Source organism: Macaca fascicularis, chromosome 14 (assembly GCF_037993035.2).
Source record: "Macaca fascicularis isolate 582-1 chromosome 14, T2T-MFA8v1.1".
In the NCBI taxonomy this organism is placed as follows: Eukaryota; Metazoa; Chordata; class Mammalia; order Primates; family Cercopithecidae; genus Macaca; species Macaca fascicularis.
In genome coordinates this window covers 110,409,516-110,427,460 of record NC_088388.1, presented here as the reverse complement: position 1 = coordinate 110,427,460, position 17,945 = coordinate 110,409,516, and the positions used below count along the sequence as shown (strand labels likewise).

Sequence of the window (17,945 nt, the reverse complement as noted above, 5' to 3'; positions counted from 1 at the left end):
TTTAGTTACTCCTTCCCCTCTTTGCCTTTAATGAATGAATCAGGAGAGGATAAGGAATGTTCTCTTTATCCTCACCTTGTGAAATTCAGCTGGAAGCAGCTTCCCCTAGAAATATGGTCTTCATGCATCCAGTATAGAGCACTCATTGCTGACACAAAAGACTTAGTTCTAAATTAGTTTCTGTAAAAGAAAACTTCCCATCTATAGATTGATTCCCTAAAACCAGCAAATGGTCTCATAGATGCCACTAGTAACATGAACAGGGGCAGGTCATCTGGATCATTCAATACAAACACCAAAATTACACTATTAAAACAACTAAAGAACTGCCCAAGGATGTTTGAGTAAGTTATAGCATTTTCTTTGCATATGAAAGACAGCACTTTTTTTTTCCCCAAATGCACTTTGTTCCGTACACCCCGAAGTGAAGGGAAAGAAACCAAAATATAAAATATATATCACATAAAATATTAATTATAAAAATTAACTTGTAGAATTAAATTGTGAAAGACAAGCCATCTACAATAACTGTATTTTGTATTCATCTTATCTTTGGGAGGGGCACAGTGTTTTAGCACACATTACATAAATGACTTACATTCACTTAAATATACATACGTGAAACTAGGAGCAAAATAGTCTTCATTCCATTAACAATATGCAGACTTAGAGAAGTCTTGGTTAGGAGATAGTTATAAAAACGATTATCTTCTACCAAATTGTTAGTCACTTTTACCCAATACTATATTGAACACTTCTTCCCAACTGATGTTTTACGATTATTAGTTGCATCTTAAATATCTTACCTGAGCTGGATTGCTGCCATCCAAGGCAATGGTTGTGTTAGATGCCTTGAAAAGTAGGTTTCTACAGACTTTTCTCCAAAAGTAATAAAAAATAAAATTCATATGTAAAAGTCATCAAGATGCATTGCCTACTGAAATAACTTTTTAAAATGAGTTTATTTTCTATGTAGTACAACTAAAAATTTAAATAACGACAAAAAATGTGTGTGGCCTAGTTCTGTTGAAAAAAAAAAAAAAAGAATGCTTGTTCTTAGGGTTGCTGTTGATTTGGCCTGCAGTTACTAGAGAAACTCCAAGGATCTCATTCCCTCTATGGTTCATGTCTAGGCATGCCTGGAGACCAGGGAGACCCATGATTTAATCTAAGTAAGAATGCTTGTGGTGTTTTAAATGCCCACACAGAAGATTGCATTTGTTTTATACTGTACCAGGAAGGTACCTTTCAGGGGAATTGTTTACTGTTTTAATTTCTGGGCTTTTGGTGATTAGGGAGATGGAAAAGGAGCCGTCAGGAGAGACAAGGTTGATGATTAAGAGGAAACCAAGAAGAGTATAGAAAACAAATACCTTCTGCTTTAGCTTTGGCACATTTGTGTTGACTTAATTTACCACTTCTAGATACAAGACTAGATTGATGGGAATTGGCAATTAGAAAAGGTGGAGATGGGCCAGGTGTGGTGGCTCACACCTGTAATCCCAACACTTTGGGAGGCCAAGGTGAGCGGATCATGAAGTCAAGAGGTAGAGACCATCCTGGCCAACATAGTGAAACCCTGTCTCTACTAAAGATACAAAAATTAGCTGGGCGTGGTGGTGTGCGCCTGTGGTTCCAGCTACTTGGGAGGCTGAGGTGGGAGAATCGCTTGAACCTGGGAGGCAGAGGTTGCAGTGAGCCGAGATTGTGCCACTACACTCCAGCTTGGGTGACAGAGCAAGACTCTGTCTCAAAAAAAAGAAAAAGAAAAAGAAAAATGGAGACAATGGAGACAACATATCCCTCCCTTCAATATATACAAACTCACCATCTCCCACAGCTTTTGAAGGATGTTATTGGAAGAGGAAGAAATGAAGAATTAGACTAATTAGAAATTACTGGATTTTAGCAGTTTCTTTTTAAACCTGTTTTTTTTTGGAACAGAGTTTTGCTCTTATTGCCCAGGCTGGAGTGCAGTGGCGTGGTCTTGGCTCACTGCAACCTCCGCCTCCTGGGTTCAAGCGATTCTTCTGCCTCATACTCCTGAGTAGCTGGTATTATAGGCAGCCACTACCATGCCTGGCTAATTTTTTGTAATTTTTGTAGAGATGGGGTTTCACTGTGTTGGCCAGGCTGGTCTCGAACTCCTGACCTCAGGTGATCCACCCCCCCCCCCCCGCCAGAACTTGGCCTCTCACAGTGCTAGGATTACAGGAGTGAGCCACTGCACCCGGCCTAAACCTGTTTTTATATTACTTGTAGGAAATATAAAACCATATCTTGGTTTATAGACCAATAAATGTCAGATTATTAACCTTCATGATAGTATACCTAGAAACTAGTTTATATGTTGAAGCAAGACTAAATTGAAGTCAATTCAGTGCCTTTGAAGAACTAAAAATCATTGAATCTATTTATGGGAGGAGATTTTCTTTTGAGCTAAAATGAACTGCCAGCAGTTTTTATAATTCCATATTTCTAGTTCCATTTTATTGTACTCTCATTAGTAAGAGTGCACCAGATTCTTAATTAGCTTCTTGCTTATATTTATTGATTAATCAATACTGTTGCTTTCAGTATAAAATGTTAATTTATCTTTCAGGTAAATCATAAGCAGTCTAACAAAATAGTCTTTATAGTTAAAGTTGCCAAAGCTCTTAGTTATGGCTTCAGTAGGAGCAGTTTGCATATTTTCCATCTTTAGAGAACAATCTCTAGGGATTTATGTGGTCTACTTGGTAAGATGGACAATGTGTGTATATATAGATAATTAATATGTTAATTATATTAGTATGTAATATGAATATATCTTAATATTAATATAACTTATAGTAATAGATTAAGAACACATGTTTGTGTTACATATTCTATTTATATTATATATAATTATTTAGTATGAAGATGGTTATATGAAGAAGTGCTTCAGGAATCCTGATGACTAATACAAACTTCATTATTGCCAACATTTAGGAAAAAGGAAAAGGAAAATTATCAAAGGTTAGGACACAGAGAAGTCTCTATGGAAAAGATGAGATTGAACTGAGCCTAGAAGCAAAAATACTAGAGATGAAGAGGGAATGTTTTGGTAGCAGGAGCGATTTGTGAAGGAAAAACACAAGCAAATTTATGGAGATTGTAATGTATGAGGCCAATTGGAAAAGCAATGAGTGTGTTCCCATTGGGGAAACAAGATTAAAGAGGACTTTAACATTTAAAGTCCTCCATGATCCTACTTACCTGCCTACTCATACATTTCTATGAAGTTCACAAAAAAAAAAAAAAAAAAAAAAAAGCCCAGGGAGTTTCAATTTCATTATTCGGCTCAAGGAGCCCCAGATGCATAAAATGTGTTGTTTTACAAGGATTCATAAAGTAGCATAGATTAGAAGAGGGACAGACAGAGGAGACTGAAAGACCATTTACGAGGTTAGTAAATTTCAGTATGAGGTGATGTAGAAAATACGGGATGAAGAGAGAAACTTTGCGAAGGAAACTTTGCATAACTTGGTTGGTAACTGGTTCAAGTGAACAAACAGAATAAGATTAACTTCCAGACTTCGATGACAAGTAGAGGTGTTGAGGGGGAAATCTAGTCAGAGAATAATTGTGATTTTAGGTGTAGGCATGTTTAGTTTTAGGTCATGGAAGAATATTGTGGTGGAGTTAGATATGTGGAGTTAGAACCCTGGCAGGAGACCAGAACTGAAAAGAGACTGAAGCTCTTTTATCCTCTTGATAGTTGAAGTCACGAGGAGTTCTCCAAGAAAGGTCTGCTGGCTGATTCTTCGTTGACCTACCAGTCCCTGCTATCAAGGACGCCAGAGTAAGTGATGACAGCAATATATTAATCTCGAATAGAGAATAGAATGAGGAAAACAGAAGGCTCAGGATCAAATCTGAGAGGATCCCTCTCCTCTTCAGGGGCTGACAGGAAGAAGTAAATCTTGGGAAGGGTTAGCCCACAGGAAACGGAAGAGAGGACTCTCACAAAACCCAAGCTGTTTTAAAATTCATACACTTAGGAATTCAAGAGAATCTGCTGCATTGGCACCACCAAGGTTTGGTTTGGTCAGTAAAGAATTAGCCATAGGCAGCAGATGATTGGATTGGCTCTACCAGATTTTTTTTGTCCAGGGCTTTATTCATTGAGTTAATGAAGGATCAATGATCTTCTCTAGGTTAGAACTAAAGAGATGAACTTTCCTGGCCTTGTCCCAGTACTGATTGGCCTCTGTCATCTCTCTTAAAAATAAAAACCAAAAAAACCCAAAAACAAACAAACAAACAAAAAAACCAAGCAACCAACAAACAAAAACCCTCACACAGATTTTCAGGTTTATAAAAGTAATTTTAAGGTTTCAGTAAGCTAGTTAGTGGTCTGAATGCACAGTTGAAGAAAGTTAATATACTTTCTCCTTCTTAAGAGCTCTAGGGTGTATTCTGTAATTCTATTAAGCCACAAGGAGAAAATGGACTGATTATCCTGTTAATTAATTGATTTACAAGAATGAAAATACTTTATGCCATCCTCTTAGACATCACTCTGTGTCTACTTACTCTTGTTTTTATTTCCACTGTCCTTATTTGGCACTTAAGCCTTTTTTTTTTTTTTTTTTTTTATTTTAAGTGGGAAACTTATATTTAGTTGAAAAATTTACATAATCCTCATTTGTTATCTTTATTTCCTCTATATTCATAGAATATATCTCAAGGATTTTATCATGCTTACATGTAGTAAAGTTCACATTGTCCTTCCTGCTCTTAGCTCCTTTACAGTTTGTTGAAATATCAAGCTCAAATTCTACTTCCTAGGTAAAATCTTCCCTAGTCCCTTTAGTTCTTCCTGATCCTTTCTCTTCTGTAATACCTTTGGCACTTAATATAGTCACTCTAAAATTAGTATGTTCCATTAGTAAGAGAGTATTATTCTCTTATATTCTAATTGCGTTTTGAATTCAGCATTTTACTATAACGGTATAGAGTGTGGATACATACACACGTTTATCATATTAGTATACAGTGTTGTACATAGGAACATTTTCTTACACTCTGAATTATTTTTAGTAAGTTATCTTGGTTTCTTTTTTTTAAGGGGTACATATTCTTGTTTGGTACATGGGTATTACATGCATAATATTGGGTATTGGGCTTCTGCTGTACTCATCACCCCAATATTAGGCATTATATCCAGTAGGTAATTTTTCTTTTTTTTTCTTTTTTTTGTTGTTGTTGAGACAGAGTCTCGCTTTGTCGCCCAGACTGGAGTGCAGTGGCCGGATCTCAGCTCACTGCAAGCTCCGCCTCCCAGGTTCACGCCATTCTCCTGCCTCAGCCTCCCGAGTAGCTGGGACTACAGGCGCCCGCCACCTCGCCCGGCTAGGTTTTTGTATTTTTTCAGTAGAGACGGGGTTTCACCGTGTTAGCCAGGATGGTCTCGATCTCCTGACCTTGTGATCCGCCCGTCTCGGCCTCCCAAAGTGCTGGGATTACAGGCTTGAGCCACCGCGCCCGGCCCCCAGTAGGTAATTTTTCAACCGTCCCCTTTGGACTCCCCAGAGTCTATTTTCTCTATCTTCATTTCTACATGTACCATTTGTTTAGCTCCCACTTACAAGTGAGAATATGTAATATTTTATTTTCTGCTTCTGGGTTAGTTCACTTGGGGTAATGGCCTCCAGCTCCATCCATGTGGCTGCAAAGGACATGATTTCATTCTTTTTTTATGATTATGTAGTATTCCATGCTGTATATATACACTATATTTTCTTTATCCAATCGACAGTTGGTAGACATTTAGGTGGATTCCATGACTTTGCTCTAATTGTAAATGGTGCTGCAATAAATACACAAGTACAGGTATCTTTTTAATATAATGATTTCTTTTCCTTTGGGTAGATACCCAGTAGTGGGATCACTGGGTCCAATGATAGTTCTATTTTCAGTTCTTTGAGATATCTCTATACTGTTTTCCATAGAGGTTGAATTAATTTATATTCCCACCAACAGTGTGTGAGTATTCCCTTTTCTCTGCATACACATCAACATCTGTTGCTTTTAGACTTTTTAATAAAAGCCATTCTGACTGGAGTGAGATGGTATCTCAATGTGGTTTTAATTTGCATTTCTCTGATGATTAGTGATGTTGAGCATTTTTTCATATGTTTGTTAGCTGTTTGTATTTCTTCTTTTGAGAAATACCTGTTCATGTTCTTTGCCCCGTTTTCAATTGGTTTGTTTTTTGTTTGATGAGTTGTTTGAATTTCCTGTAGATTCTGAATACTAATTCTTTGTTGGAGGTATAATTTGTAAATATTTTCTTCCATTCTGTGGGTTGTGTTTTTATCCTATTGATTATTTGTTTTGCTGTGCAGAAACTTTTGGTTTATGTCCTATTTCCCTATCTTCATTTTTATTGCATTTGTGTTTGGAATCTTCATCATGAATTATTTGCCTAAGCCAATGTCCATAAGGGTTTTTCCTAGGTTTTCTTTTAGGATTTTTATAGTTTTGGTTTTTATAGTTTTACATTTATGTCTTTAATCCATCTACAGTTAATTTTGTATACGTTAAGAGATGGGGATTTAGTTTCAGTCTTCTGCATATGGCTAGCCAGTTTTTCCAGCATCATTTATTGAATAGTATGTCTATTTCCCATTGTTTATTTTTGTTAACTTTAATTGAAGATCAATTGGTTGTATATATGTAGCTTTGTTTCTAAGTTAGAGAACCCCATACTGTACCATTAATCTCTGGGTCTATTTTTGTACCAGGACCATGCTATTTTAGTTACTATAGCCTTTTAGTATAATTTGAAGTCAGGCAATATAATGCCTTTGACTTTGTTCTTGTCGCTTGGGAGTTCCTTGGCTATTTGGGCTTTTTTTGGTTGTTCCATATGAACCTTAGAATTGTTTTTCCTAATTCTTTGAAAAATAAGGTTGGTAATTTGATAGGGATTGCACTGAATCTGTAGATTGCTTGGGTAATATTGTTATTTTAACCATATTAATTCTTCCAGTTCATGAGCATGGAATGTTTTTCCATTTATTTGTATCATCTGCAATTTTTTTCATCAGTGTTTTGTAGTTCTCCTTGTAGAGATCTTTCACCTCCTTGGTTAAATGTATTCCGAGGTATTTTGCTCTTTTTTGTGGCTATCCTAAGTGGGATTGGATTCTTAATTTGGTTCTCAGCTTCAATGTTACTGTTTGTAGAAATGCTGCTGGTTTTTGTACATTGATTTTGTATCCTGAGACTTTACTGAAGTTGTTAATCAGGTCAAGGAGTCTTCTAGAGGAGTCTTTAGGGTTTTCTAGGTATACAATCATATTGTCAGTGAACAGAGATAATTTGACTTCTACTTTTCCAATGCAGATGCCTTTTATTTTTTTCTCTCGCCTGATAGCTCTGGCCAGGACTTCCAGTACTATGTTGAATAGGAGTTATCTTGTTTCTAACTTGAAACGTTATATATATGCATGTATTTTTTGTGGTCTTTCAAATAATGCCACTTACATTGTGAATGCTCAATAATCTAAATAGAAAATACAAATTGGAAGAAGCTTGTGGCAGATAAAACACTTGCATAGTATTATAGGTAAAGGAATTTTACTTTGATCAGGCTACACAAAAATTAATTTCTTTTGAGTTCAAATCAACATTGTATGGCTGTAGAATTTTATTAGATAATGTTTTGGGAAATGCAATTTTGTTTCAGCAATTAATGTAACTTCCTTTTATGTGGCTTGACCATAGTGGAACTGAGTTTATGTGTGGGTTACAGAATCAGTTCATTGTTTTATAAAATAGTGCTACTTGCTTGCTGTTGTTAAAAAAATACTTTCTGTCAGAAGTAGACTTTTGCTAAAACTTCTATACCTTTCCCCTCTTTGGCAATAACATGTATTTGTGAATGAATGGGTGAGCCTAGGGATATAACTTGTAGTTTAAGGAGGGAAGTTAAAGAAATGAAATGGGGTTATGATAAGACTGGTTATTACATCACAAGTTCAGCAAATTTAATATTCAATTCAGATGATATTTTAAAACTTCTTTGTCTATTTTTAAACTTTTATAAGCATAAATATTTTCATTTTATAAGTGAAGTTTAGCTAAAACCAAGAAGACAAATGTAGAACCAGATTTTTGAGTTTTACCTTCATCAATGAACTTTGGGGCTTCACTATTCCTTAGCCATCAAGTTGAATTTCCTCATTTTAAAATGAAGAATGCAATTCTAGAAACTATTACTTGTACAAGGTCATGTCAGTCATATTCATATTTTATACCATTTGATTCTCTGTTACAGGCATAATAGGAAGTAAAATATGTCTATGCTGCTTCATCGCCTTTCTGTTCTCCAAATGGCCAGAACCTCTTATTTCTTGTTTTCTGTGGTTCTTCACCCAGACATAATCCCCTCACCCAAACAGAACACCATCCTGTTGCTCTACTATGGATAGCTCATTGGACATTTTCAAAAAGAAATCCTTGAGGCCGGGCGCGGTGGCTCAAGCCTGTAATCCCAGCACTTTGGGAGGCCGAGACGGGCGGATCACGAGGTCAGGAGATGGAGACCAACCTGGCTAACACGGTGAAACCCTGTCTCTACTAAAAAAATACAAAAAATTAGCCGGGCGTGGTGGCAGGCGCCTGTAGTCCCAGTCACTTAGGAGGCTGAGGCAGGAGAATGGCGTAAACCCGGGAGGCAGAGGTTGCAGTGAGCTGAGATCCGGCCATTGCACTCCAGCCCGGGTGACAGAGCAAGACTCCATCTCAAAAAAAAAAAAAAAAAAAAAAAAAAAATTCCTTGAAAGACAAGGTTTTAAGCAAGGGAATAAATGTCTTATAATGAGAATTTTAGACATGACAGAAGGATAGTGGGAGAGTTGTCAAATTTCAGCAGTAATTTTCTCTTCTACTTAGCTCTGGGATTGGCTTAGGCCAGACCAGGTTGGTTTTTCTGCTAAATTCTAACATCTTGTCAGTGGACATTACTACTTGGGTATTTAATTGCCGTTGAAAGCTCAGTATACCTCAATCTGAATGAATCACCATTTGTTTTATACTGACTCTTCCACTGAACTTCATTCTTTCAATGATAACATTAATCTCTTGGTTACTAGTGTTTGAAACTTGGAGTAAATTTTGAGTATTTCATTTCCCAAACTTTACATCCAAGTCATCACTTGTGTATATATTTGATTTCCCTCTCTAGATAATAAGCCTCTTGAAAGGAAAGTTGAATTTTGATTTTACCCCCAGCCCCACTAATAGTGTCTGTGAAGTAGGTGGTCAGTAAATAATCACTGAGTGTTAATTAAAACAGAAGGTGTAGTTGTCATCAATGTAAAGGAGGTGATTTAAATAACGTGTTTCAAGTCATAAACAAGTAACCGAAGGAAATCTTCTGTGATGTTTACTTTTTATTTGATTGTTCTTTCCTGAAATCTAAGTACATTGTTATTCTACCGTTCTATTCATAACTTGCAAGGCCTGCCTGGGCCTGTTGCAGAAAATAATGCTAGGAGAGGGTTCAAAACCACATTCATGTACTTCACCAACTCAAAGTGCAAGGGAACGGTTTGTCAATGGGAAGATGAAGTCATGAAAGAATTATAAAAACACCTGGCACCATTCTATTATTGTAAATGCAAACTAGCCATTTGAAAAGAAAAAAATTTTGTGTTAATGCATCTGTTGCCTTTAGTTCAGAAGCAAAATTTCAGCAGCATACAAGGAGTTACCCTAATTTTCAGCTTTGTCCCTTCTAACACAAATTTTAAAAAATAATCTTTGCAAAATTTACCCCAGCAAATGGCTAGAAAATATGAGAATAAATTATGCAAATTTGTCCTAATAATCTGTTAAACTTAAGGCATTATTAAGCAATCAAAAGTGTAAAATAAGTTTAAAATCTTCTTCACAGCTAAGGCGGTATCTATCTTAATGATTTCCACTTTTGCTGCACATTAGAATCGCTTGGGGAACTTTAAAAAATCCTGATGTGTAGGTTGCACTCTATACCAATTAAGTCAGAATGTCTTGACCCGGCGTAGCGGTTCACACCTGTGAATCCTAGCACTTTGAGAGGCCAAGGCAGGAGGGTTCCTTGAGCCCAGGAGTTCAAGACCAGCCTGGGCAACATAGGGAGACCCCATCTCTATCGGAAAAAAAAAATGTCTGGGTAAGGGATAGGAGGCAGACATCAGTATTTTTAAAAGATCTTCAGGTGATTCCAAGGTGCAACAGTTTGGGTACCCCAGCCACCGAGGAAGAGGAATGAGAACTATGTCATGGACAGTTGAAACAAACAAGAGACTATGGAGTTGGAAAATTATTAAGGTCCTACTTTCATGTTTGTTTATTTTAATATGTTCTGGGTACACAGTAGATATTTAAATATGTACTGAATTGAATTAAATTAATCTTAATTAAATCTTAAATCATATTCTTAGATATCAAGATGCTCAGCCATCCATTTCACAGTCCTTTTAAACAAGTTTTAAAAATTGATATATAATAGTTGTATGTATTTTGGGGGTACATATAATATTTTAATACTTGTATATAATGTATAATTATCAAATAAGGTAATTGGGATATCCATTACCTCAAACATTTATCTTTTCTTTGTGTTGAGAACATTACAAATCTTCTAGCTATTTTGAAATATACAATTGTTACCTATAATTTGTCTACTATACTAGAATACTAGAACTAATTTCTTCTATTTTTGTATCCTTAACCAACTTTGATAATCCTCATACTTACATTTCTTATACCTCTCAAGCATCAAAGACATTACAATAACCAGCATACTACCTAATATATGTATTTCATCTCAGTTCATCACTAGTGAAAGGTTTTTTAATTTTTTTGAGACAGGGTCTTTGCTCTGTTGCCCAGGCTGGAGTGCAGTGACACAATCATAGCTCATAGCTTACGGCAGCCTCAAACTCCTGGGCTCAAGTGATCTTCCCACCTCAGCCTTCGAGTAGCTACGGCTACAGACACATGCCACACCAAGCTGACTTTTAAAATTTTTGTAGAGACAGGGGTCTTACTGAGTTGCCCAGGCCGACCTCAAACCCCTGACCTCAAGTGATCCTTTCGCCTGGGCCCAACGTGTTTGCATTACAGGCATGAGGCTCTCTGCCCAGCTCAAGAACAAGCGCTCTAATGTTATCTATTACAATCTTAACTACAATCTTATGAGATCGCTATTGTATCTCCCATTTCACAGGCAGAAAATTAAGTTGCCCAAGGTTACACAGATGGTGAGTCCTAAATTTGCAATTCACACCCAAATCTATCCGATCTTAATGCCCATATTTTTAAACTTTGTATTGTGCAGGAATGGAAAGATATGACAAAATGATAGCATTAGTGAAAAAGAGTACTTGCAAGTTCAATATGAGTCCGTGGTGTGATGTCACTGCCAACAAGGTAAAAGCCACCTGAGGTTGTGTTCTGGAATACAGTATTCAGAGGGAGGGAAGCAACAGCCCCGTGCTAGTCTTTAGGGGTGGAGCACACCTGGAGCATTGTGTGCAAGTCTGAGCCCCACGCTGGAAAAAAAGGGGATTACTCACACACCTGACACTCACTGTGATGTGAGTACCCAGCATGGTGAGTGAGTCTATAGGAAAAACTGTCAAAAAGCTGAGACTATTTAGGCTCCACAAAGAGAAGGCTGAGGGAGGCTGAGTAGCTAGTATTTGAAATGTCATCATGTGGTGGAACATTAGACACGATTGGTGTAGTTCCAGAAGGAAAAACTAGGCTGCACATACAGGAAAATTGGAGGTAGATTCGCCTCCACACAGAAAGGAAGGTCTGGCTGTTATTTGGAGCTTTTTAGAAATGAAATGGACTTCTTTGTGAGACAGTGAATTCCTTTTCGCTAATTAAGAAAGTGAATGATCACTAATCCTGAGCGTTAAAGACTTAATGTATGTCAGGTGTGATGCTTCTCAACGCTTAGTGGGTATTAGAATCACCTGGGGGAACTTGCTAAATACTGATTGCCAGGCCTTACCTTGAGAAGCGTTGCTTCAGTGGATCTGAAATAAGGTGGGAGAATGTGAATTTTTAAATTTAATTTTAATTTTTTTTTTGAGACGGAGTCTTGCTCTGTCACCCAGTCTAGTGCAGTGGTGTGATCTTGGCTTACTGCATCCTCCGCCTCCCGGGTTCAAGCAATTATCCTGCCTCAGCCTCCTGAGTAGATGGGACTACAGGTACATGCCACCACGCCTGGATAATTTTTGTATTTTTAGTAGAGACGGGTTTCACCATGTTGGCCAGGCTGATCTCTAACTCCTGACTTCAGGTGATCCACCTTCCTCGGCCTTCCAAAGTGCTGGGATTATAGGTATGAGCCACAGTACCTGGCCAAGAATCTGAATTTTTAACAAGAAACACAGTGAGTCCAGATCACATGGTCACTGACCCCCACCCTCTGAGAACTGGTGAGGTTAGATAAACTCAGATCTCTTCTACTTATCCTACAAATAAACCCTTTAGTAAAAAAAGTGTCGTCAACATAACAGCTGCTCAAAGTTGTCTTAACAAGTTTTGTAAGAAATCTAAGGCAAAATTCTTTAATATGTTGACAGCTAAGTTAGAGATGACATCATTGGAATGTGCGATATTAGGATACAGAAGAACGCTTGATTCTCTGTGTTATAAAAGATAAGATTATAATAGCAAAATAGAAAATATAGATCCAGTTTGAAAACACTTCAAATAGAGAACCCACTCCACTTATGCCAAGGAGCAATTGGATGGAGACCAGATTGGCATATGAAAAAGCTATATGATTATCTCAATAGGCAGCACCTGTGTAAGGTGAAGCACCCATCAGCCTTTAGGGCCCAGGCTTATATAAACTTCAGCCTCAAACTCACGAACAGGTGTGGGTGAGAGTTGGAAACATAAGGGATGGTGCAGTTGGTCTTTTAACTCTTATCCACTTTTCTTGGGGGCTAAAGGGCTTTTGTTGGCAAGTATAATGTGTTTGATTATTCTTAAAGCATGCAACTTGTGAGGCACATTTTGGAATTACTCTCTCCTGAAATATTTTGCTCTTTGTTAATATATCTTTAAAACATGACGCTTGAGGTAATTACTATCCCATACCAGGATCTTTTTTAAGTTGCACAGTGATGTTTCAGTTATTACTTAAATACTTTAAAATTTTACAGTTTTTTTTCCTTTGAAAACCTTTAAAACTGGGCTATTTGAGGAACTGCTGTTCTTGGCTGTTATGTTAATTGATAGTGTTCATGTACTTACCTAGTTTACTAAGGACTTCTTTCTAGCAAATTATCTCGGTTTTAAATTTAAGGTATGTAAAATTTCCAAATGGCAATTAAGTATTGATATTAAGTTAAACATTTCTTTCTATTTCTTCTTCCTTTTAATGATTCAGACCTCCTTATCTATTTTTCTTGAATCATGAGAGATGAAATTGCAACAACAGTTTTCTTTGTCACAAGATTGGTGAAAAAACATGATAAACTAAGTAAACAGCAAATAGAAGACTTTGCAGAAAAGCTGATGACGATCTTGTTTGAAACATACAGAAGTCACTGGCACTCTGATTGCCCTTCTAAAGGGCAAGCCTTCAGGTGAGAGCTAGTATGTGGGATGGCAAAGGGAAGCAATCACCAAACAACAGCCAGCTCCTAGGAAAATGGAGTGATCTTGTTTTCAGCATTTAAGTAACGAAAGTTTTATGGGTTCATTTGTTTGAACGTGGAATTGAAAGGAGGAGACATAGTAGATGACACTTTGGCTGGAAACAACAGAGCAAAGCCCCTTACGTGAGGTAGATTAAACAATTTTTAATTTGTGTTTGCCATGAAAGATAAGCTGTGAATAGCCAGTAAACTAATTTTGTGACTTACTGATGCAACATACATTCTGAGCCACTGTATCAAAAGTTGATGTCTTACTTGTAAGAGTGGAGAGTGGAGGAGGCTGAGGGGAAGGTGGGGGTGAGATGGGAGCTATGTGTATTGGAACGGTATGTGCATAATGTGATTCTCCTGCTAAAGTGCCTGTCATCATGTCTTCATCTCCCTTCATTTTTTAAAAAGGTGCATCAGGATAAACAACAATCAGAATAAAGATCCCATTCTAGAAAGGGCATGTGTGGAGAGTAATGTGGATTTTTCTCACCTGGGACTTCCGAAGGAGATGACCATATGGGTAGATCCCTTTGAAGTGTGCTGTAGGTGAGTAATCTCATAGTTTGTGTGCTGTGTGATACCTGGAAACCTTAGGTTAGACAACTTTACATAAGTTCATGAAAGGTGATGCACCAAAGCCTTGAGTTAGCAGCAGGGACACTTCTTGGTTAAGATTTTAGATGCAAACTTCTGTTAGACAATGAAGACTTCTATTCAAAGTGGGTGAGGTGGAAAGCACAATGATTTTGCAAAATATTTGAAATGTGGCTTTAATCACTGCACCTTATTACAAACTATAGATTGGTAACAGTATCTATTACAAACTGTAGGTTGATAACAGATAAGTGTTATAGGCAATATCAGAAAGGAAGTAGAGTTATCTATCATGGGACAATTCAGTTCATTAACTGAATCAAAAGAAACTAGTCTTTGTTTTTTTCTGAACAATTAACCAAAATAACTCTTATAGAATGTCCTCATTTATAACAGTGTAGTAGGTGAAGGTCATAATGTCCTTCAATTTTTTTAAGGCGATCTCTTTTAAAATAAGTTAGCATATTGTCTCCCGGAAAGATTAGAGACAAAACTTGTAGGAAGTTGAATCCCTAATTAGTACTTAAATTTCTTTTCCTACTTAGGTATGGTGAGAAAAACCATCCATTTACAGTTGCTTCTTTTAAAGGCAGATGGGAGGAATGGGAACTATATCAGCAAATCAGTTATGCAGTTAGTAGAGCCTCATCAGACGATTCCTCTGGCCCTTCCTGCGATGAAGAAAGTTGTAGCAAGGAACCTCGTGTCATTCCTAAAGTCAGCAATCCAAAGAGTGTTTATCAGGTCAAGTGTGTTCCAGTTCTTTTCTATACGTTTTTCTATCTGATTCTAAAAACAATGCACTCATTATGAAAACAAAGAAGCAAAAAAACATGGAAAGAACAAAACTGTAGATTTTTAAAAGCCAGAATCTTAATATTTTGGCAAAACTTTTTCTGTCTTCTTCACTGCACAATGTATTCCCTACTCTTGGCTGAGCTTTTAGGATCTACATATCTACATAATCTTTTATTGTCCTATTTCTTCATACAATATTTGAAGACACACAGGTTTCCTTCCACTTAAATTCCTACAGAATCAAAGATTAAGATTAGTGAGCTTTGTTTTTTTTTTTTTTTGGTCAATTGAAAATACCATGGCATTTATACAAAATTTGGATTTAGGAAAGGTCAAAGGCCTATACATTGTGTCACTAGAGCAGTTTTTCTCAACTAATTTTTTCTTCTTTTTAAACCATAACGCATTGAAAGATACGCATATTTACATTTAAAAAGTTTCCTGAAACAGTGTTTATCTTTACTAGGAGCAATGCTCCCAGTACTTCCAATTAAATTCATTTGATTTCAAGCATCTAAATTGATTTCATGACCCACAATTTGAAAAACACTGAACTAGAGAGAATTTGTTAACACTTTATGTATATATTTGTTTGTATGTTCTCTTAATCACCTATGTATTAAATGTTAAAGCAATTGAAATTTTAATATTCATTTGCCTCCCTTGTAACTGATTATTGGCAGAATTCTAGACTGTTTCCACATGGTTGTAGTATTTTTTAAAAAGCTGATAATTCGTATGGTGATGCCTGAATTTTAGGTTGTTTCTTGAGGTTTGATTCTCAAGCACAGAACTACTGGGTCACCGAGTATGAACATTTTACTGGTTTTTAATATGCAGCCGAAACACCATATAGACAGTTGTATTTATTTGTAGTGTCACCAGCTGTATGTAAAAGTGCCTGCTCTGCCTTTTTTTTCTGGTATTGGCTATTCTCATTTAAAAAAACAGATAATTTGATTAACATGATATGCATATGTAATACAGTATTTGTGAAATTAAACATTAAAAAATTCCATGTGCCCAAATGTTTTAGCACCTACTCTCTTACAAATTTTCTCTTATTCACCCATTCATTATTTGAAGTTCTAATATATTATTATAGGTTCTTTATATGCCAGAATGATTTTAACCCCTTGTCGTATTTCTGGCAAATGTTTTGTCCCTAGTTTTTTAAACTATCTGTGTCATTGGTAGTTTCTTGGAAACAGTGACTTTAAAATGATGTATGACAAAGCTATTTTTTTCCTCAGTGTTATAACCAAACTATGTTATTCAAAGTCCTGCTGTATGTCATTTAGCTTAAAATTAGTTTCCAAGAACCTATCGAGGTTGTTGAGTGAGGATTTATGGTATTTGCCTTAATTCTATTTTTATTTTTAGAAAGGTCTTCTTTCATTTGGGGATCAGACCTGTAATCAGCTCTATCCTTTTACAGCAATGTCTTTTCAAAGTGTGATCTGTAAAACATCTGTATCAGTCATCTAAGGTGTTTAAAATGAAGATTTCTAGGCTGTGGCCCCAGAGATCATGAACATGCAGTTTTGGATTAGGCTGGCAGGCGTGAGGTAGGGATGGGAGAGGGACAACTCAAGAATAAACATAAACTTGAATAAGCGTATTAAAAAGTTTTTAGTTGAGTTAGTTAACTTTTTAAAAAGGTACAGTATAAAGTGACTTATGTTCCTGCCAAGTGCTAGAAAATTTTTCAAAGATGGTTATGCACTTTTGATTCTATTTATTTGTGCTCCCTATGCTTTTGAAGTGCTTGACTTTTGAATTATGAGTTCATATTTAGTCCTTACAGCTAGCTTATTAGAGATCTTTATGCTTTTTTTTCCAGGTTGAAAACTTGAAACAGCCCTTTCAATCTTGGTTCCAAATCCCCCGCAAAAAGAATGTGGTGGATGGCCGTGTTGGCCTCCTGGGAAACACTTACCATGGCTCGCAGAAGCACCCTAAGTGTTACAGGCCTTCTATGCACCGGGTGGACAGGTACCACTGGGTCAACATACACCAATGACGCAGCGACTGGGCACATGGTGGGCGAGAGCTCAGAGGAGCGCCTTTATTCTAAAATAAAAATGAATTTAAGGTTGAGAGGCCCTGAAACAAAAAATGACCATATTAGGGACGAGGGTACACAATGGTAAATCCTCTCATACAGATCATGACTGTTCTTAGCTGTACTTTTAATTCTTATTTAATTTTACATGAAGTTTTATGTAACATTAGTGAATGTACCCAGTAAGGTAACAGAATGAAGATATTGACCTGTAATAAGACTCAATGAATTATGAAAAGTAATGGTTTAAATAAACGTACAGTGTTTTTAATGCTTCTTAGTTCAGTTCGTTGCAAGAAACAAACTTTTAAAAGTTTATTTTTTGTAAAGAAGGGGTCTCCCTATGTTGCCCAGGCTGGTCGCAAACTCCTGAGCTCAAGCAATCCTCCTGTCTCAGCCTCCCAAAGTGTTGGGATTACAGGCGTGAGCCACTGTGCCTGGCCACCATTCATTCTTACTCCCCTCACCCTCTACCACTTGCTAGAGGGAAAGTTGATGACTCTGCAGTCTGTGTCTCTACAAATTTGATAGCAGTGAGAATTGTTTTGGCTGCTACTTTTCGATGTTTATGGTATGAGGAAATGCCCGTTAGGCTACTGCTGGTGAATTTTATCTTTGCTAGATTTTATAGATTTTAAAATTAGGGAGGGAGATTCTACAATCCAGCTTCACTCTATTAGCCAAAAATAGTTTGACTCTTCTAAATTCTGTGTCTCTAGTTGTTAGAAAATTCCCAAAACCTTGTTGACTGGACCCATTCCTGCTCATGCTGTTTGTTCCCAGCTGGGTCC

General features: G+C 36.8%; 1 protein-coding gene across 5 annotated transcripts in view; it reads left to right on the top strand.

Moving 5' to 3' along the window:
* Window positions 1–17,425, top strand: part of BTG4 (BTG anti-proliferation factor 4) — a 114,242-nt gene extending 96,817 nt beyond the window's left edge. For all 5 annotated transcript variants that reach the window (XM_065529648.2, XM_045371053.3, XM_065529647.2 and 2 more), the window contains 5 exons: window positions 3,740–3,823; window positions 13,436–13,634; window positions 14,106–14,243; window positions 14,837–15,035; window positions 16,933–17,425. In XM_065529648.2, coding sequence (XP_065385720.1) covers window positions 13,462–13,634; window positions 14,106–14,243; window positions 14,837–15,035; window positions 16,933–17,112 — 690 coding nt within the window. In that variant the 5' untranslated portion in view covers window positions 3,740–3,823; window positions 13,436–13,461 and the 3' untranslated portion in view covers window positions 17,113–17,425. The remainder of the gene's footprint in view (window positions 1–3,739; window positions 3,824–13,435; window positions 13,635–14,105; window positions 14,244–14,836; window positions 15,036–16,932) is intronic.
* The last annotated feature ends 520 nt before the right edge of the window (window positions 17,426–17,945 follow it).